At 33.9% G+C, this 18,724-nt stretch overlaps 1 protein-coding gene across 1 annotated transcript; it reads left to right on the top strand.

The window, feature by feature from the left end:
* The first annotated feature begins 16,591 nt into the window (after positions 1-16,591).
* Positions 16,592-18,004, top strand: XTH15 (xyloglucan endotransglucosylase/hydrolase 15). Its single transcript, XM_079024518.1, has 3 exons — positions 16,592-16,951; positions 17,225-17,418; positions 17,513-18,004. The coding sequence occupies exons 1-3, from the start codon at positions 16,661-16,663 to the stop codon at positions 17,868-17,870; spliced, it is 843 nt and encodes a 280-aa protein (XP_078880644.1). The 5' UTR covers positions 16,592-16,660; the 3' UTR covers positions 17,871-18,004.
* The last annotated feature ends 720 nt before the right edge of the window (positions 18,005-18,724 follow it).

Below are 18,724 nucleotides of genomic sequence, written 5' to 3'. Positions count from 1 at the left end.
GAATAATTAAAACTTGGTAACCCTTAACCTTAATTTTGAAATTCAGAAGGTAGGGATTAAATTTGAATTAATTAATTAATAGTTTAATTAAAGATAATTATTTAATGGGATAAAGATAAATCATAATTGGTTTAATATTAAAGGATAAAGATAATCATAATTGGTTTAATATTAAAGGATAAAGATAATCATAATTGGTTTAATATTAATTATTTAATGGGATAAAGATAACTATTTAATGTGATAAAGATAATTATTTAATAAATTGTTAAATTAAAGGATACAGATAAATCATAATTGGTTTAATATTAATTAATTAAATGTTTAATTTAGATAATTAACATTTAAACCTAGTACTTTGAAAAGGTTTTAAAATACATCTCATATATATTTATTAAAAGTTAATTACTATATGTATAAGATAAAATCACTTGAATTGCTAGTAAGCCTCATTTACGAGGCCATGCTATAAAGAGTGTATAAGGAAATGACCTATAAAATAATTGTTAAATGGGTGTCATATTCACCCACCGCTCTCCTGTGTGGTGGAGGGTCGTTAACTGAACGGGTTTGATAGGACATAATCAGATTGAAAATATAATCTATAAAGTACTAGAACCTTCTTTTAAAAATCTAACTCTAGTTACTTTAGGAAAAATGTGAAAAATATGCTAATCCATGAAAACACACATCGTTTCTTTATGAGTCGTTAGTGGAGCATGCATGGTTAACTGACACACAAATGTGAGATGATAAATAACATTAAGGTTGTCAAGCGGGTTTGCATGGTTATTCACATCTCGTTTATGATCCTCGACATCCCAGTCAAAAAAGTGAGAGCATAATCTGAGATTCAATATTACATTGATAAGATTCAATGAATCTAAAAAGATATAGGAGTTTCATAAGATTGAAATTATTAAAAGCCTTACCTACCTAAAATAGATTCGCAAGTTGATTATAACATCTCTCTTCAAAGTTTGAATCGAAAATATGGATCCTAGCCCTAATTTAAATTTTGGGTTAATAATTAAGGGTTAAAATCAACTAACTTGAATTCTCTCTTCTCCTAATTTTAGATGTATTTTCAAGATAAAAATGGCCTTCCTCGTTCTTATGGAAATGGTTTTCCTCAATCTTCTGAAGATGGTCTTCAACATTTAAGTCAAGGTGAAGTTGTCTTCCCTTCGTTATGAAATGGTGGAATTGGACATCGTTTCCCTTCAACGTTTCACCCTCCTCCTCCTGTGACTCACCCAATGTCACATTTTTCTTGAGTTGAAAGATATGAAACTATTCAAGCCCTATTGGCATGTAAACACATAGATGGAAATTCTATGTGTGCGCATGTTATGAAAATGAAATCGTACATTGACAAACTGGGAAGAATGGGTATCAAATTATCGAGGGAGCAATCAAATGATTTGGCTCTTATCTTGCTTCCTAAGTAATATGTTTAGTTCCTTGAAAACTTTCATATGAGGAATTTCCATGTGGTCCAGCTGATCTTACCAAGATGTTGATAACTGTAGAAGTATAAATGCTGAAGAGTACAACTAAGAAGAAATTATTGAAGGATCTAATACCAAGAATTCATTGGACGTTGACAATGGTAATCAAGAAAAGGTTTCTCTTCCGAATAGAAAAGGGATCGACCAAGGTTAAACAATCTGATCGTATGGTAGAGAGAAAGGCTTGTTCTAAGATCATTCCATGTGTTGATCCTAATGAGTCCATTTGTTTTTACAGCCAATTAAAAGGACATTGGAAACGAAGCTGTCCAAAATACCTGAAAGATCTTAGAGATAGTAAAGTCAAGTCGTGTGACTCTACTTCAAGTACATCCATTATCTAACTCTATTGTTTATAAGTTCCTATTCATAGACTCTTAATACATGATGTAATGATCACATTCTGATGGTATTACAAAATCTAAGATAAAGAAGGAAGCTTAAGTAAAGCAAGCTAAATCTGATCATGAGAAATGGACTTTTGTTGGTTCGATGGTCAGAATTTTGACTACTACTTAAGAGTTAGGATAGCTTTAATAGTTTGCTGATGTCTAGAAACATAGTTTTCTTTTATGTATTGTAAGGAGACGATTCAATTTTCTTTTATCAATAAAATGAAGTTTTGATATCTTATTTTATAGTTCCTTGAAATGGCATTAATGAGTGTGTTTCTAATAATAGCAATATTAATTATGGATGCTATTCTTATAATACTGTGCTTGTCGTATTGTCAAATTTGACAAAGTGAAAGGAAATCTCATCACAAAAGTTTCAATGGGACAGAAACTTGGAGTCATACAATTCGAATTGAATGATGCATGAGAGTTTTGTTCATTAGAGAAATTATGACAGGGTCATTGTTTACAAGTTTATATGAGGCAAGTAGTGGATTAATGAATCTCGTACATGTTGTTATTGATAGGTTTTGAGCATAACAAACGATCCTATGTATGTATGTAATCCTAAATTTGATCTATGTCTGCTCTAATTGAACATACAATATGAACACGAATGCAGAAGCCCTAGAACACTCGTATATAATCAAAAATACATAATTATGGTTATAAAACAAACCTTTGATTGTTATGTAGAAATAAAAATACAAATCCTTAGTGTTGTCGAGACTTTGAGAACAAGCGTCAAAATTGTCACGCCTCTAGTGGATCACGCCCAACACTAGCAATGGAAGAAGATTGTGTAGAAGGAGGGAGGCTTCAAATTTCTGGCTGGATCTCTCTTGGAACAAGTGGCCGAAAATTGTAGGGTTATGTCCCTATTTATAGTGCAAATAGGAAACCCTAGATAAGCCCAAGTTTAAGATTATCTTAAACCGGGTAATTATCCATTAGAGACTATTCTAGAAACCCTAAGGCACAAAAAAAATCGTAAATGACCTATGGAGGGTTCTAGATTGCCTCTTGCTCAACTATTGAACAATTACAATTCAGTTCCTGCACTTTTAATTTATTCTTTTAATCCCAAAATTAACTCCAATTAATTTCTGATTAAAATTTGAATTAAATATTACTATTTCTAATTAATATATTATTCACATAATATATTAACACATTATTTATTTAATTTATTAATCAAATGATAAATCAACCTCTTTCTCCCAAGTCATCCTCCTTAATTGCTAGTCTTGATGGCAACCCAAAAGGATTATGCTACTATCAATTCAAGTATATTCCACTTATAGTTATGGGCTTAGACACCTAATCCAATAGTCTTCCGATTGGTTAAGTCTAATAACTATAATTGCCAATATATTCTTTTAAATCGGTCGGCAAATAGTAGCTCTCAAAGCCGATGTCGAATTCTGACCTAGTTAGTTATGTTTCCTAAGATAAGTAACCGTATAATCCTCTGTTTTGCAAGGTATCATGTGGACAAATGACATGGAACAAAATCAATCTCATTGTCCAATACTTTGTTTCCTGATTTTTGATTTGTAACGACAAAGAACTACTAATCAAACACATCTATGTAGTCCTGACCTCGACACTATAAGTCAACACCAAATCATCGAGGGCCCAAAGATATCGCTTTTCCCGTTAGGGAAAAAGGAACAGATAAAATTTGACTTATATGCTTGCACTATTTACTCATCAAATCATGAACAATAATACATTTTATAATATCAAGTTACTGATGCGTTTACATATTATCAATGCACAACCAACCCGTAAGCAACAACTCATATACATCCGCTTAAAGATTATAAGATATTATCATCTCACAATTACTCATGATAAATTCCATGAAGTAATTTTCTGAGTGTGGGTTAATCCAATACTTAAATTCTCCATTTCAAAGTACTCATGAATATTGCAGCAATACCATTATTATGCCTAAAACTCTTTAGACGGTCTATAATCAATTCTTGATAGTCTTAATTCACTACTTACTTCCAAAAGTATGATCGACTGTGGATTTTTGAATAATCTAATTATTCGGGAAGTAAAACATGAAAAATGAAACGCAATAATAAACAATTGACAAAAGATAGTAGACAATACTCATATATGATTATCCATTACTTAATCATCAAGAGTCAATTACATGTATTTTGTTACAAGTTTCTAAAACAACTATATAACTACTAAAAATAATATCATCCTTCAGACTAATGCTCCTAGCATGATGAATGTGCTTAATCCTACTCAGACCCTTTCTGAGGGGATCTGCTGGATTCTCTTTGGATGATACCCCCTTCATGAAGAGGTGACCTTCTTCTACTATATGTCTAATGAAATGATATTTTCTGTTGATATGTCTTGATATGCCATGATCTATTGGTTCCTTTGTCAAGGCAACCGCTCTTTCCTAATCACAGAAAATATCCATTGTCTCCTTTATGGCTGGCACAACTCCAAGGTATTCGATAAAGTTCTTCAACCATATAGCCTCCTTCGATGCTTCGCTTGATGTTATGTACTCTAATTCATAGGTAAAATCAGCCACCGTCTCCTGTTTGGAACTTTTCCACGTCACTGCTCCTTCATTAAAGGTAAAAACCCAGCTAGATTTAGAACAGAAGTTGTCTCTATTTGTCTGAAAACTGGTGTCACTATACCCAATTACTCTTAAATTATCACTACCACCAAGTACAAGGACCCAGTCCTTGGTTCTTCACAGATACTTAAGAATATTCTTGATCGCTATCCAATGAGCTTTATTTGGATTTCCTTGACAATTACTAACCATGCTCAAAGCAAAAGCAACGTTAGGTGAGTACATGTCATAACATACATGATTGATCCAACGGCAGAAGCATATGGAACTCGAATCATTTCCGCTATCTCTGCATTAGTACTCAGACTCTGAGTCTTACTCAATTTGGTATTACTCTGTATTGGCAGTTCTCCCTTCTTGGAATTCTCCATACTAAAACGTTTTAGTATTTTATCAAAGTACGTACTTTCACTAAGTCCAATTAGTCTTTTACTCCTGTCTCTCAAAATCCTTATCCCTAGAATATAAGCAGCCTCTCCCAGATCCTTCATAGCGAAACACTTTCCAATCCAAGACTTAACTTCTTGTAAAGTTGGAATGTCATTTCCTATAAGAAGTATGTCATCAACATACAATACCAGGAAGGTCACTATTTGTCTATTGGATCGATCATGTATGCAATGACCTGTATTCGCGCTGATGTGTCTTATGCTTTGAGCATAGTTAGTCGATTTTAGGGAAATCCTAGCAGAACCCATTGGATTTCAGTGAAGAATATTCTTAAATATCTTCAAAGAACAAAAGAGATGTGCCTAGTTCTTGGCGGAAGTGATACGCTAAGAGTGAGTGGTTACAGTGATGCTAGTTTTCAAATAGACCGAGAGAACTTTTGTTCGTAGTCTGGTTGGGTATTCTTAGTGAATCGAGGAGCGATTACTTGGAAAAGTTCCAAGCAAGACATAGTGGCTGTTTCCACATGTGAGTCTGAATACATTGCTATGCGTGAAGCATCAAAGGAAGTGGCTTGGTTGAAGAACTATATCGAAGATCTCAGAGTCGTTCCAACTATTCATGAATCAATGGAACTGTTCTGTGATAATGAAGGCACTATTGATTTGACAAAAGAACCAAAGGATCATGGTAGATCCAATCATATAGACAGAAAGTACCATTACATTTGACATTAGGTAGAAAAAGGACACCATCTAGTGAAGATAGTATCATTAGAAGATAATGTTGCAGATCCTTTCACAAAGGCTCTGAGCAGGGTCAAACACTACCAGCATGCTAGGAGCATATTTAGTAGTTAGATGATATATTTGAAACTTGTAACAAAATAAATGTAATTGATTTGATGAATGAATAATAGAGAATTATTATTGAGTATTGTACTGCCTCATTTAATTATTTTTTCTAGTGTTTCTTTTTTGCATGTTTACACTTCCTACGTAATTTAAATTATTCAAACTTCCACAGTCAATCATACTTCTGGAAGTAAGTAGTGAATTAAGACTATCATGAATTGATTGTAGATTGTCGATTGAGGTTAAGACATTACAATTTGAATTGCTACAATATTCATGAGTACTTTGGAAATAAGGATTTTAAGTGTTTGATAAACCCACGCATAGAGATTACTTCATGGATCTTGTTAGAAGTAATTCTCAGACGATAATATTTTCTATCCTTAAAGTAGAGATATATAGTTCATTGTTTACAGATTAGTTATGTATTAGCTTACTCAAACGCATCTCGTAACTGGACGTTATAAAGGGTAATACCATGTGTGAATTATATGACTATGTAGTCAATGTAATTCATTCCTTTTGCCCTAATAGGAAAAGTGATATCATTAGTCCGTTCCATGATTTGATGTTGACTATATAGTGCTAGGCCCAACCAAGACTAATTGATGTGTTCAATTTGATGTCCAATCAAGTCTTTACAAATCAGGAAATCGGGAAACATAATTTTGGACAATGAGATTTATTATGATACATGTCTCATGTTCATATGATGTCTCGTGTTCATATGATATCTTGAAGAATGAAGGAATAGCTGATCATTTATCTTAGGGACAATAACCGATTTGAATCAGAGTTCGGCAGTGACTTTGGAAAGCACTCTTTGCTGTTTATTTCAAGGTCTATACTTGCAATTGTAGTTACAGACTTATCTAAGTGGAAGACTATTTGATTAAGGTGTCTAAGACAATAAATAAATTGGTATATTCTTGAATTAGAAGCAAAGTGCTTTTTGGGTTGCCTCAAAACTAGTAACTAATTAGAATGATAGTTAGAGATAGAGGATAAGTTGTTAGTTTATTATATGAATAATAAACTAATTGGAAATTGAAATATATGATTTATTAATATTATATGATTAATATATTAATTGGAAATAGTAATGGTTTATTGATTAATTAGAATGATTTGGATTTAATTCTAAGATTAATTAGAATTAATCATTCAAAGGACTCTTTGGTTTCCATGGGAGCTTCCTTGAGCAAGTAGAAATAGGACGCAATGGGTGCCTATTTTCCACACACATTTACTTGCTTTCGCAGAGCTGTATTTATGATCTAGTCCCCTTTCTCCTCAAGTCTTCTTGCTACTAGAGTTTTGGGTACAAGCCATTACAGGCATCAATTCCTTTAGTGCTAGCTTTCCAAGAACTAGAAGAACGATTCTATTTTGATTATTTACAATAATAATCAAAAAATATGTAACCCTAATTTTCTGCATGAATTTTGATTTCATAGCCTATCAATGGAGAAAACATAGGTCCGTTCGAGGTTTCATGTGAACTTAAGGGTTTAAGTGTTTTTTCAGCCACATGTAATTTTTGTTTATAACCTAGAAAACCCATCAATATGATCCTAATTTTATACAACTTTTAAAGCATAAACTTAGCAATTACTAATACCAATATATATATATATATATATATATATATATATATATATATATATATATATATTCCTATTGCAACATAGCACCCAATGCTTTCTAGACTAGAAGCCATCACATATGAGGTCAATCTATCATGCAATTCCTGAAAGTATCCTTAGCCTCATCCTAGAAAGCAGTTCTCATAACATATAATCATAACAAACAAGTATGGGTATTCTGGGCATCACTTACTTGAGTTGGGACGATTGCACGCATCGCACCTCCTTTGTCTTTATAAAAATCATTTTAGAAATTTTATTCATTTTATAAAAATCTTTTTAGAAACTCGTTTTCTTTTTAAGAAAAATTACCAATTCCTCAGTTTGAGTTCAGTTACACCCGAGAGTGTGCCCGAATCCCTAAAACCAAGGCTTTGATACCAACTTGAAACGAACCAAAGATGTAACATACACGTTTTGAAATCGTGTTTTGTAATGAATAATATTACGAAATATTATGTGAATTTGAATGTTGAGTTCTAACAAATGGTTTTTACTAGAAATGAAGTAAAACTATGTTTAGAATCACTCTGAAAATATTGGAAGTCTTATGAGATTCCAATTAAATGTTACATGGTGAAATTTAACGAAAATATAAAATTTGGAATAAGTAAAATTTTATTATTGAAAATTGTAGATAATCTCGTTAGAAACTTGTAGGCGAAAACCTCGTCGAAATCCAAGTTATAACGAAGAAGTTATGACCAATCGAAGATCCGCGATAAAACCGGCACGATACCTCGCCAACTCTCCCTTCTCGCTTCATGGCCTTCGCTCTAGTAGCCGCGTGTCCCTTCTCATCCGACCCTCGCATCTTCGCACCCTATAAATAGGAGGGCTGCGAATCCTCCCGAGTAAAATGTGAAATTTGCCAATTTTGACCCACAAATCAATATTTTTACTATTTTGACTTCCCCCGAAGCCCCGGTATTATTTTTAACACCCAAAACATGTCCCGAAGTGCCCGAGAAGCCCGGAAAATTTATCTTTTCGGTTTTGAAGCTCTACCTTCGCAGAGCCCGGTTATCAAGAAAACTCCCGGTTTTCAATATAGAAAGTCATATTTAAAGCCGAAGTGCTGCCCACATTACTATTTTGACCCCCGGTTAATTCAAGGTGAGTTCAATATATAGGAACAATTGTATGTTATGTATTATATGTGCTATGTGATTTTCAGTGTTATTATTCCGGGTTATTTTCCCATGTTATTTTATTCGCTATTTTTATAGCAAATACCTTTGACCATGTGATCAGTGAAAGGACTTAGATTCACATTGGTACTGGTACGTAGCCTCTGTCCATGTAGAGCATGTCTCTGTAAGAGAATGAGTTCTATTCTATGGCATTGGCAAATGGTTAGACAGGGCTATAAGCCTAAAATCTACCAAGATGTTAATCAGAAATCTTATGTCTTCTGTGCCATTTGGGCCGGATCTTTATTGATGTATATCAAGTATGTAAATTGTTATGTCTCATTGATTGTATACCTTTGAATCAAGTCATTGATTGATATGGAAAGCTTAACACATGATTCACATATGCCTTTGTTGTTCCTTGTTTCTCTTTGCTTCTGCCATATTGAAGTATATATATAGCATAACGTTATATTGTATCTATTATTGAACTCACTAAGCGTCACCGCTTACCCTATCAATGTTTAACAATTGCAAGAGATAAGTAACTAGTACAATCGTATATTGTTGAAAGATTTAGAATAGTTTGTAATAGTACTTTTGTACTTTAGTTTATTTTTGTATAAATTACAATATCCTGGGTAGTTATGTAATATATAACACTTTGTAATAGTCGGTTTGTATCTAGTAGTTTGTAACCTCTTTATCAATGTAAAATATGGCTTTTATGAATATGCAAGTAGCATGTTTTGGAGTAATAATATTGTGAAGTATGAAAGTTTGGGTATTTCAAAAATACGAAAGTTGGGGTCTTTCAATCATGGTATCGGAGCAGTAGTTTAAGCGAACTAAATTCCACGGATTGGTATTTAGACCTAAACTATTGGAAGTTCAGTATGTTACTTGAATCATTATAAGTATATGGATACAAACCATAGGAAAGACTTAAGTGAAGTATTAGGTTATAATAAATCCCAATATTCTAAAATACTATATTACTCCTAAATTTCAGAACGATGGCTGAACAAGTAAGTAGCCATACCCCTGAGGTTGGTGGAGGTCCTCAACCCGAGGAAGTGAATACTCCGGTATCTCCTCTTGAGGAGCGACTCTTGGGTAAGCTTACCGGTGTTATTCGACAAACTCTCGAAGAACATAAAAAGAATGGTGATAAAGGAAAAAAGAAAGCCCCCGGAGAATCTTCAATAGGAGAGGTGAAGCGTCCCTCGTTCAAAGATTTCAAGAGTAGTGGTGCTACAGAGTTTTCTGGTGTCCTTAATCCCGTAGTTGTTCTGACTTTGGATTCAGAACACCGAGAAAGTATTCCGTGTCTCTCATGTGGATAATGAAGACAAGGCTATCTATGCTTCTGCAATGCTCATCGGAGAAGCCTTGGTCTGGTGGGAAGCAACATATGAAGCTCTCAACGGATATGACCAGGAGAATTTATCTTGGGAGTTGTTCAAAACTCATGTGCTAGAAAAGTATTATCCTCTAGATATGAGGAGAAGATTGGAGAAGGAATTCCTCGAGCTTAAACAAGGAGGAATGACTGTGAATGAGTACGAAACTCAGTTCAATCAAAAAGCACGGTTTGCTGCAAAGTATATTCCAACTGAAGATGAGAAAAATTCAGTTATTCTTAGAAGGACTACGACATGAAATCCATGATTTTGTAGCCAATCGGGATGTTATGTCATTTGATAAAGCTGTTAAATATGTTTGAAGGCGTGAGCATGACTTAGAGATACATGGTGCCACTCTTACTGTTCCAAAGCATCCACGTACTGAAAGGACTACTCCTGTTTCCACTATTCCACCAGCTCAATCTGTTCGAACTGATCCTAGCAAGAAAGCACGGTCTCAGAGTGCTTTTCGTGGCCGCGACAGGTCACAATCTTTTTCTATTCAACCGCCTTCATGTTGCGTTTGTGGAAGGAATCATCTGGGTCAATGCAAAATAGACAAGGAATCCATTGTCTGTTATGGGTGTGGAGAAATTGGTCATATAAAGCCAGCTTTCCCAATGAAGGATGTGACTTGCTATGCATGTGGTATTACTGGCCACAAGAAGTGTTTTTGCCCTACTCTTACTAGTCAGATAACGGGAAGTCAAACTTCTGTTCAACAACCGGCGAGAAGTCAAGTCCCTGTCCAACAACCAAAGAATACTCCAGCTAAAAAGGAGGAGGTGCCAAAAGCTAAGGGTCGTGCATTCCAGATTACCACATAGGAAGCACGCGAGGACCCGAATGTTGTGACGGGTACATTTCTTGTCAACTCTAGACCTGCTCACATCTTATTTGATTATGGTGCCTCAGATTCTTTTGTATCTTATGTATTTGCACATTCTTTTCAAACTACTTGCTATGCACTCGCGCAACCATTTCACTTAGATACTGTGGGAAGTATATCATTACTTGCTGATAAAATCTATAGGGATTGTATCATAGAAATTGAAGGCTATAATTTTCTTGCAAACCTAATCCCTATTTCTTTGCCCAACTTCGATATTATTCTCGGCATGGATTGGTTGTCAAAGAACCATGAATAACTCTTGTGTTATGAAAAGATGGTACACATTCCTATTGAAAGGGAAGATCCTATTCATGTCTACGGTGAGCAAAGGATCTTAAAAATAATCTCTTTCCTCAAAGCTCGTAAATTTATATCGAAGGGTTGCCCTATCTACCTGGCCTATACAGTTGACATCTCAAGAAAGGAGAATAAAACTGTAAATGATGTTCCCATTGTTAATGAATATCCTGATGTTTTCCCCATGATCTGCCTGGACTTCCTCCAGACATACAAGTAGAATTCCGAATTGACCTTATGCCTGATGCTGCTCCGATTGCAAAGACTCCTTATCGTCTTGCGCCAGCCGAGATGAAAGAAATGATGATCCAACTACAGGAATTACTTGACAAAGGCTTTATTCGACCGAGTACCTCTCCCTGGGGTGCTCCGGTATTGTTTGTCAAGAAGAAGGATGGATCAATGCGGATGTGCATTGATTATCGTGAGCTGAATAAGGTGGCTATCAAGAACAAGTACCCACTACCTCACATTGACGATTTGTTCGATCAACTTCAGGGTGTTAGCTATTTCTCAATGATTGATTTGAGATCTGGCTATCATCAGTTGAAAGTACAAGAGCAGGATGTACCGAAGACTGCTTTCCGTACTCGTTATGGGCATTTCGAATTCCTTGTCATGCCATTCGGTTTGACAAATGCTCCCGCTGTATTCATGGATATGATGAATCAAGTATGCCGCCCAATGCTCGATACGTCTGCCATCGTATTCATTGAAGATATTCTAATCTATTCCAAGTCTGAAGCTAATCATGTCGTTCATATTTGTGAAATCTTAGAACTTCTTTGAAAGGAGAAACTTTATGTTAAATTCTCGAAATGTGAATTTTGGCTTTGCCAAGTTCAATTTCTCAGCCATGTTATTTTTGGTGACGGTGTATCCGTAGATCCTACCAAAATTGAAGCCATTCAAAATTGGGAAGCGCCTCGCAAATCTTCCGAAATTCGTAGTTTCATGGGTCTTGTGGGTTATTACCGGAGATTCATTAAATACTTTTCTCGTATAGTTGTACCTCTCACTAGTCTTACTTGAAAGGAAGCAAAGTTCGAATGGGGTGAAGCCCAAGAAAAAGCTTTCTCATCTCTAAAAGATCTTTTGACTCATGCTCCCATCTTATCACTTCCAGAAGGTGATGATGATTTCTCCGTGTATAGTGACGCTTCAAGATTGGGACTCGGGTGTGTGTTGATGCAACATGGTAAAGTGATAGCCTATGCCTCAAGACAACTGAAAGATTATGAAAAGAATTATCCCACCCATGATCTCGAACTCGCTGCAGTGGTATCTGCCCTAAAACTTTGGAGACATTATCTTTTTGGTACAAAATGTCAGTTGTTTACCAACCACAAGAGTCTCAAGTATTGACTAATTCTGGAGCTCAGATGACTGGACAATCTGCATTCTCTTCTTCGAGTCGAGGCATAAGATAGTTTCTCCTCTTATATTTTTCAAAACTTGTCCTGTTACTTTGTTTAGTTCATAAAAAGGTTGAGTTTTTTTAAATGAGTAGTGTCTAAACACACACAAATCATATTTAGTTCTCTCAAACTAAAGCTTTGATACCAACTTGTAACATCCAAAAATCAACCATCATTTTTTTTGAAAATCCGAGTATAATATTACTAAAAGGGGGTTCCATCAATAACATCATTAACATAGCAACATAAAATCATTGTATAAAGTGGAAGCTAAATATTTGTTTTAAAAAAAAAGGCATAAAAGATTAACATGGAGTGGATGTCATGCCTTTGAGAATGTCCAGATGCCCTAATCAAGCCAATCCCTTTCGCTTCGAATTTGAAGGACTTATAACTAAAGACATAAAGTAGCAACTGTAAGCCTACGGATTAGTGAGTAATTATAAGAATTCACAATTATACAAATCATATTCATTTCACATCATATCATATAAGCATAAAAAAGTAATCATATATAACTTCACATTCAAACACATAACATATTCTAGCATACATAACCCCAATCAACTAGATTCCCTCTGAAAGACTTTTCTGTCGTTGACCTAATATTGACCACTTATAACTAAATGCAGAAAGTAGCAATTGTAAGCCTATGGCTTAGTGAGTAATGATAACAATTCTCCATTATACAGATCATATTCATTTCACATCATATCATATAAGCATCAAAAAGTAATCATATATATAATTTAACATTCAGACACATAACATATTCTAGCTAGCACACATAACCCCAGTCAACTAGATTCCATCTGAAAGTCATTTCTGTCGTTGACCTAATATTGACCACTTCCCTCTAAGAGGCTTTTCATGGTCTTACAGTCTTTTAATCCAACTAGATTCCCTCCGAGAGGCTTTTCTCTAGTTGTCATACATATAAACATAATCCATATAAGAAGTAAGTTCAGAAGAACTCATCTGAAAGATAAATCCACACAACGAGTTAAATGGCAACGATACTACCTCGAACCACTACATAATAACTAACCGTAATTTAATAATTATGGTAAAACATTTATTTACGCTTCCTTATCGAGTCTAAGTCCATTAAAAGCTAATGCAGGAGGAAAATACCATTTTGTCCCTCTAAGACCTAAACCCAACATAATTGACCAAAAGTCAAACTTGATCAAAAGTTAGCGGTTAATGGTCACTGTGTCGTGGAGGTTGTCAAGTCACCAAAGGAGGAAGGTGAAGGGGGTTGGGTGGCTGTGTGATCGATAAGGAAGATAGAGGAAAGAGAATAAGTCTTCGGATGAGCTCCATGAAAATATAAACAATAAAAAAAAAAAGTTAAAATAATTTGACATGAATTTAAAAGATCATGATTAGTTTTTTATGTTTAAGTTTATGGACCAAATCTACAACAAAATTACAAAACCCTATTTAAAAATCATTTTTTTGCAAGTCCAAACTTGACTTTTTTTTAAAGTAGTTAAAGAAAAATACAAACAAAGTAAACCATTTTTATTTCTTGAAAATAAATCGACTAAAAGTCGGTACATGTAAGAAAAAGTAAAGTTGATGCATCAATGCTTTAATACTTTATTTAGAAGTGATTATGATGCATGAGTATAGTTTTTGGAAAGTGTTAAAATGTCTAAGTTAAGTAGTTTTGAAGTGTCGATAAATGAAAAGTATTTATTTAAAGCCATACACATTTTTAAGTCTAAGGAAAAACAAAGAAATTATATTCGATTTATGTCCAACGTAGTTCGATTCCTATTTTATTTTTTTATTTTTTATTTTTTGATTTTATTGATCTTTCCCACCACTATACTTTTGTCACGAATAAAGAAAGACAAATATAAAAGTTGGGTACTTTTGAAAACTCTATTACTTAGTATTTGGAAGGTAAGGTCAATTCCAGTGGAGGTAGTACAAGTGAATGGACCATGCCTTTGAAACCATTATTCATTGATGTCACCTCTTCTCGATCTTTTGCAACCACTTATATTACTAATAATTAAGTATAGCTACTCAAACAACATGACAGAATGGACTACCCTAAATTAGGTACAAGTATTCAAACAACCCCAAGGATTCATCATAAAGGATGATTAAGCATTCAAACAACATAATGATTCAGTACAAAAGATTATATACAATTTTTGTATGATTAGCAGTTATTAACATGTTCTTTTTGAAACAATTTTTTTTGGTTCAAACATAATATTTATTTTTAAAATATATATATATTTTTTTTAACCAACAAATCTAATCCGTACTTAATTGACAAATCGTAAATCTTAAACTAGAAGGAAAAAAAAAAGGCAAACATGATACTGATTAATTATACATGGTTTTTTGAACACAAAGTAAATATTTTTTAAAGAATGTTTTGATTCCAAGAACCCCTTTTTTTGAGGGCCATGCATATAATAAATGAAGTAATAATGTTTGGAAGCATATAGTATGGTTGTCATCCACTTCTCAGTTCTCAGTCCCAATGAATCTCACAGCCAAAAGCAGGAAGCTGAGGGGGGCCATGCCTATTTCCCTGAGGTTCATGGAATCATTTGTTGAGACCTTTACTTTTGTTTTTATTGGCATCTCACACTTTCACCATAACTACAATATACTTTTATTTGATGTCTTTTTTATTAGTTTTCAAATCGTTGATAAAACTTGGTGTAGAAAACATTTTTATCCATTTGTTTAGTTAATTTTTCTATATTTGGTTAAACTTTTATCTTTTTATTTATTTATCTTCTTTTCTCTCTGTATTACTATTTCATAACGACCTTTGTCATATTGGATCGATAGCGAGCTTTTGGAAATTTTCAAGACATTTTAATTTTTAATCTTTCGGAAAAAATATTTAAAATAAACAAAAACCTTGTTCGGAAATATAAACTAAAAGTTCTAAGAACGTTCCCAATACAAGTTTTATGGCTTATTACTATTTGATTAAACATTATATATATATATATATATATATATATATATATATATATATATATATATATATATATATATATACCATTAAAGATATATTATTTGTTTTTTTATTAACCATTTAATATATATTTAATAGTCAATATGAAAACTCTCTCTCTCTCTCTCTCTCTCTCTCTCTCTCTCTCTCTCTCTCTCTCTCTCTCTCTCTCTCTCTCTCTCTCTCTCTCTCTCTCTCTCTCTCTCTCATAAGAGTTCATTTTAACCCCATAGTTTTATTTTAGTTTTAAATAAATTCTATTTCTTTAATACATATTTATTTCTATTAAATGTTACAAACAGTTATATATTACAAACCACAGTAAGGTTTAATACAAACCATAGTTATTAAAATATGATATACTTAAAAACAACTAATTAAATGAAATGGTTTTATAAAAAATTTAAAATAGATAGTGATCCATTATGTAAACTTCTAAAAAAAATTATTGTAAAAGGTTAACCACTGAAAATGAAATTTAGTTAAATGTCAACATTAAGACTACTCACTACGGGTCTATAAAGAGGTGTTTTTGTCTACGTTGAGGCACCTTAACACCGTGATAACTGCTGGAACAACGCTCTGACCTTTAGTTATGAGATGTGACGGTATGAAATGTGGAAGTTGTAGTAGTAATAATAATAGTAATAATAATAATAATAATAAAGTCAAAATACTCGTTATTTATATATTTAATAACTATTTTTTAATAATGTCCAAATAAAAGACCAATAAAACAACTGACCAAATAAAAAATAATTAAAGCACAAGTACCAAAACTGTAGTTACTGTAAGACTTATTCGAATTCATATGGAAAACTTAAAGATATTATCCACAAATCAGGATGTTTGGCAATCCCCAAAACCAATGACCCCATCATCCAAAAAGCAAGCCAAACAAAATACCCTTCCCCAGCTTTGATTATTGCCCAGCTGGCAACAGCTTCTCCGCTCCAGCTGGCATCCGATCACAAGCTTCATCACCTTTCTTTAAAACTTCCTACACTCCCTCTTTGTTCATTTACTATATATATATTCATACTTCTAAAACCCAAAACCCACAACTCAAAACATCTTCTTTCTTCCTTAATCTTACAAAAATGGAATCTTTCTCTAATGGGTACTCAAAAAGTCTCTCTTTTACTGTTCTAATGGTGGCACTAACCTCTTTCCTCATGGTTGCTTCTGCTGGAAACTTTTATCAAGATTTTGATCTCACATGGGGTGATCATCGGGCCAAGATTTTCAATGGAGGCCAGCTTCTTTCACTTTCCTTGGATAAAGTATCCGGGTCGGGTTTTAAATCCAAGAAAGAGTATTTGTTTGGGAGGATCGATATGCAGCTGAAGCTTGTTTCAGGCAACTCTGCTGGAACTGTCACTGCTTATTATGTAAGTTTTTACAGTTTCTAAAACCATGATGTTATGTTTCTCATGCAAATAGATAAATTTTAACTTTTGGGTTACGGAATTTTCTGAAAGCAACATGTGGGGTTTAATAAAGACATGTTCACGGGTTTTTCAAGAACATTTTGAATGCTATGAAAAAAGAATATTGTTAGCTAGTAGTAATATGAACTTGAAAATTTTGAAAGTGCATAGTAAAGATTCAGATATATGAATATGATCTTCAAAATTTGATAGTTTACTTATTATCTGTTGCAGTTGTCATCTGAAGGACCAACTCACGATGAAATCGACTTTGAGTTTTTAGGGAACACAACAGGTGATCCTTACATCTTGCATACGAATGTCTTCACTCAAGGAAAAGGAAACAGAGAGCAACAATTCTATCTATGGTTTGATCCAACCAAGAACTTCCACACCTACTCAATCATCTGGGATTCTCAAAAGATAGTGTAAGAACTAAGAGAATATCATGATTCAAACTCGACGTTATCTTTCTATTGGTTTACACCTTTCTTTAACGCTCTTTTTATCTTGTATTTTCAGTTTCTTGGTGGATAACACTCCCATAAGAGTATTCGCAAATGCTGAGAGAAAAGGTGTTGCTTTTCCTAAAAACCAACCTATGAAGATATACTCGAGTTTATGGAACGCTGATGATTGGGCTACGAGGGGTGGTTTGGTCAAAACTGATTGGTCAAAGGCACCATTTACTGCTTACTATAGAAACTTCAATGTTCAGGGGTCGACTTCTTCAAGGTTCTTGAATGGAGCATGGCAAAGTCAGGAACTTGATGCATATAGTAGAAGAAGATTGAGATGGGTTCAGAAGAATTTCATGATTTATAATTATTGCTCAGATTTAAAGCGGTTTCCTCAAGGTTTACCTAAAGAGTGTAGATAGGGTTTAAATGTTTGTTTCTGATAATGGTGTCTGTACACACGTATCATTGGTGATGATTATTTTCTGTAGTTTGTAATCAAGTTCTTGTTAATTAATGTCATATGTTAAGTTAATAAATAACTTTATTTGTTCTCTCTCGCGATATCATGTTAACAGGTTTTCAAAATTTACCCTTTTTTTGTGATATTGGCACTCGATAAAGATGCATGTAAAGTGACTAGCGGACAGGGTAAGGTCGGATAGGTCACAACGGCTACTAATCAAGGAAAGGAATCATCGCTAAAGCCTAAATGTAAAGTTTATAAATGAAAGGTGAAACTGTGAAAAGATAAAATGTCAAAAGTCAAAAGACATATATGCGTAAATTACATATTTAGTCCATGTGGTTTACACCCGTCCACACTTTTAGTCTAACTTTTGTATTTTTGACATAGCTCCACCATGTGGTTTCCAAAAGCTGCAGTTGTTGTCCCTAAATTGTTACCGTCTAAGATGGTCAGTTATGTATCAGTTATGTATGTGTGAAATGATGAAAATGCCTCTCTTTTTTGTATATTTTATTTTGGTTTCTATTATGCTTATTTTACATAATAAACAAATAGTCACACCTACGGTACACTCATCCAACCCCACATCACCATTACACCATAACCACCAATAATACCAACAACACCATATCACCCCACCAACGCCACACATTGTCAGAAGAAAACCAACCACCAACTACACCATCACAATTACAACAAGGGCTATAGCTACAAGTGTACAAATGCAGGATTTGATCCGAATCCGATCCGGTTTTGATTACGCCATGAAAAATCCGGATTCGGTCAAAATCCGATTTGATTTAAACC

The sequence above is a fragment of the Lactuca serriola genome, chromosome 2 (assembly GCF_051521515.1).
Source record: "Lactuca serriola cultivar US96UC23 chromosome 2, Lser_US96UC23_V15, whole genome shotgun sequence".
Lineage (NCBI taxonomy): Eukaryota > Viridiplantae > Streptophyta > Magnoliopsida > Asterales > Asteraceae > Lactuca > Lactuca serriola.
Note: the sequence above shows the minus strand (reverse complement) of the source record. Positions and strands in the feature narration are given on the sequence as shown.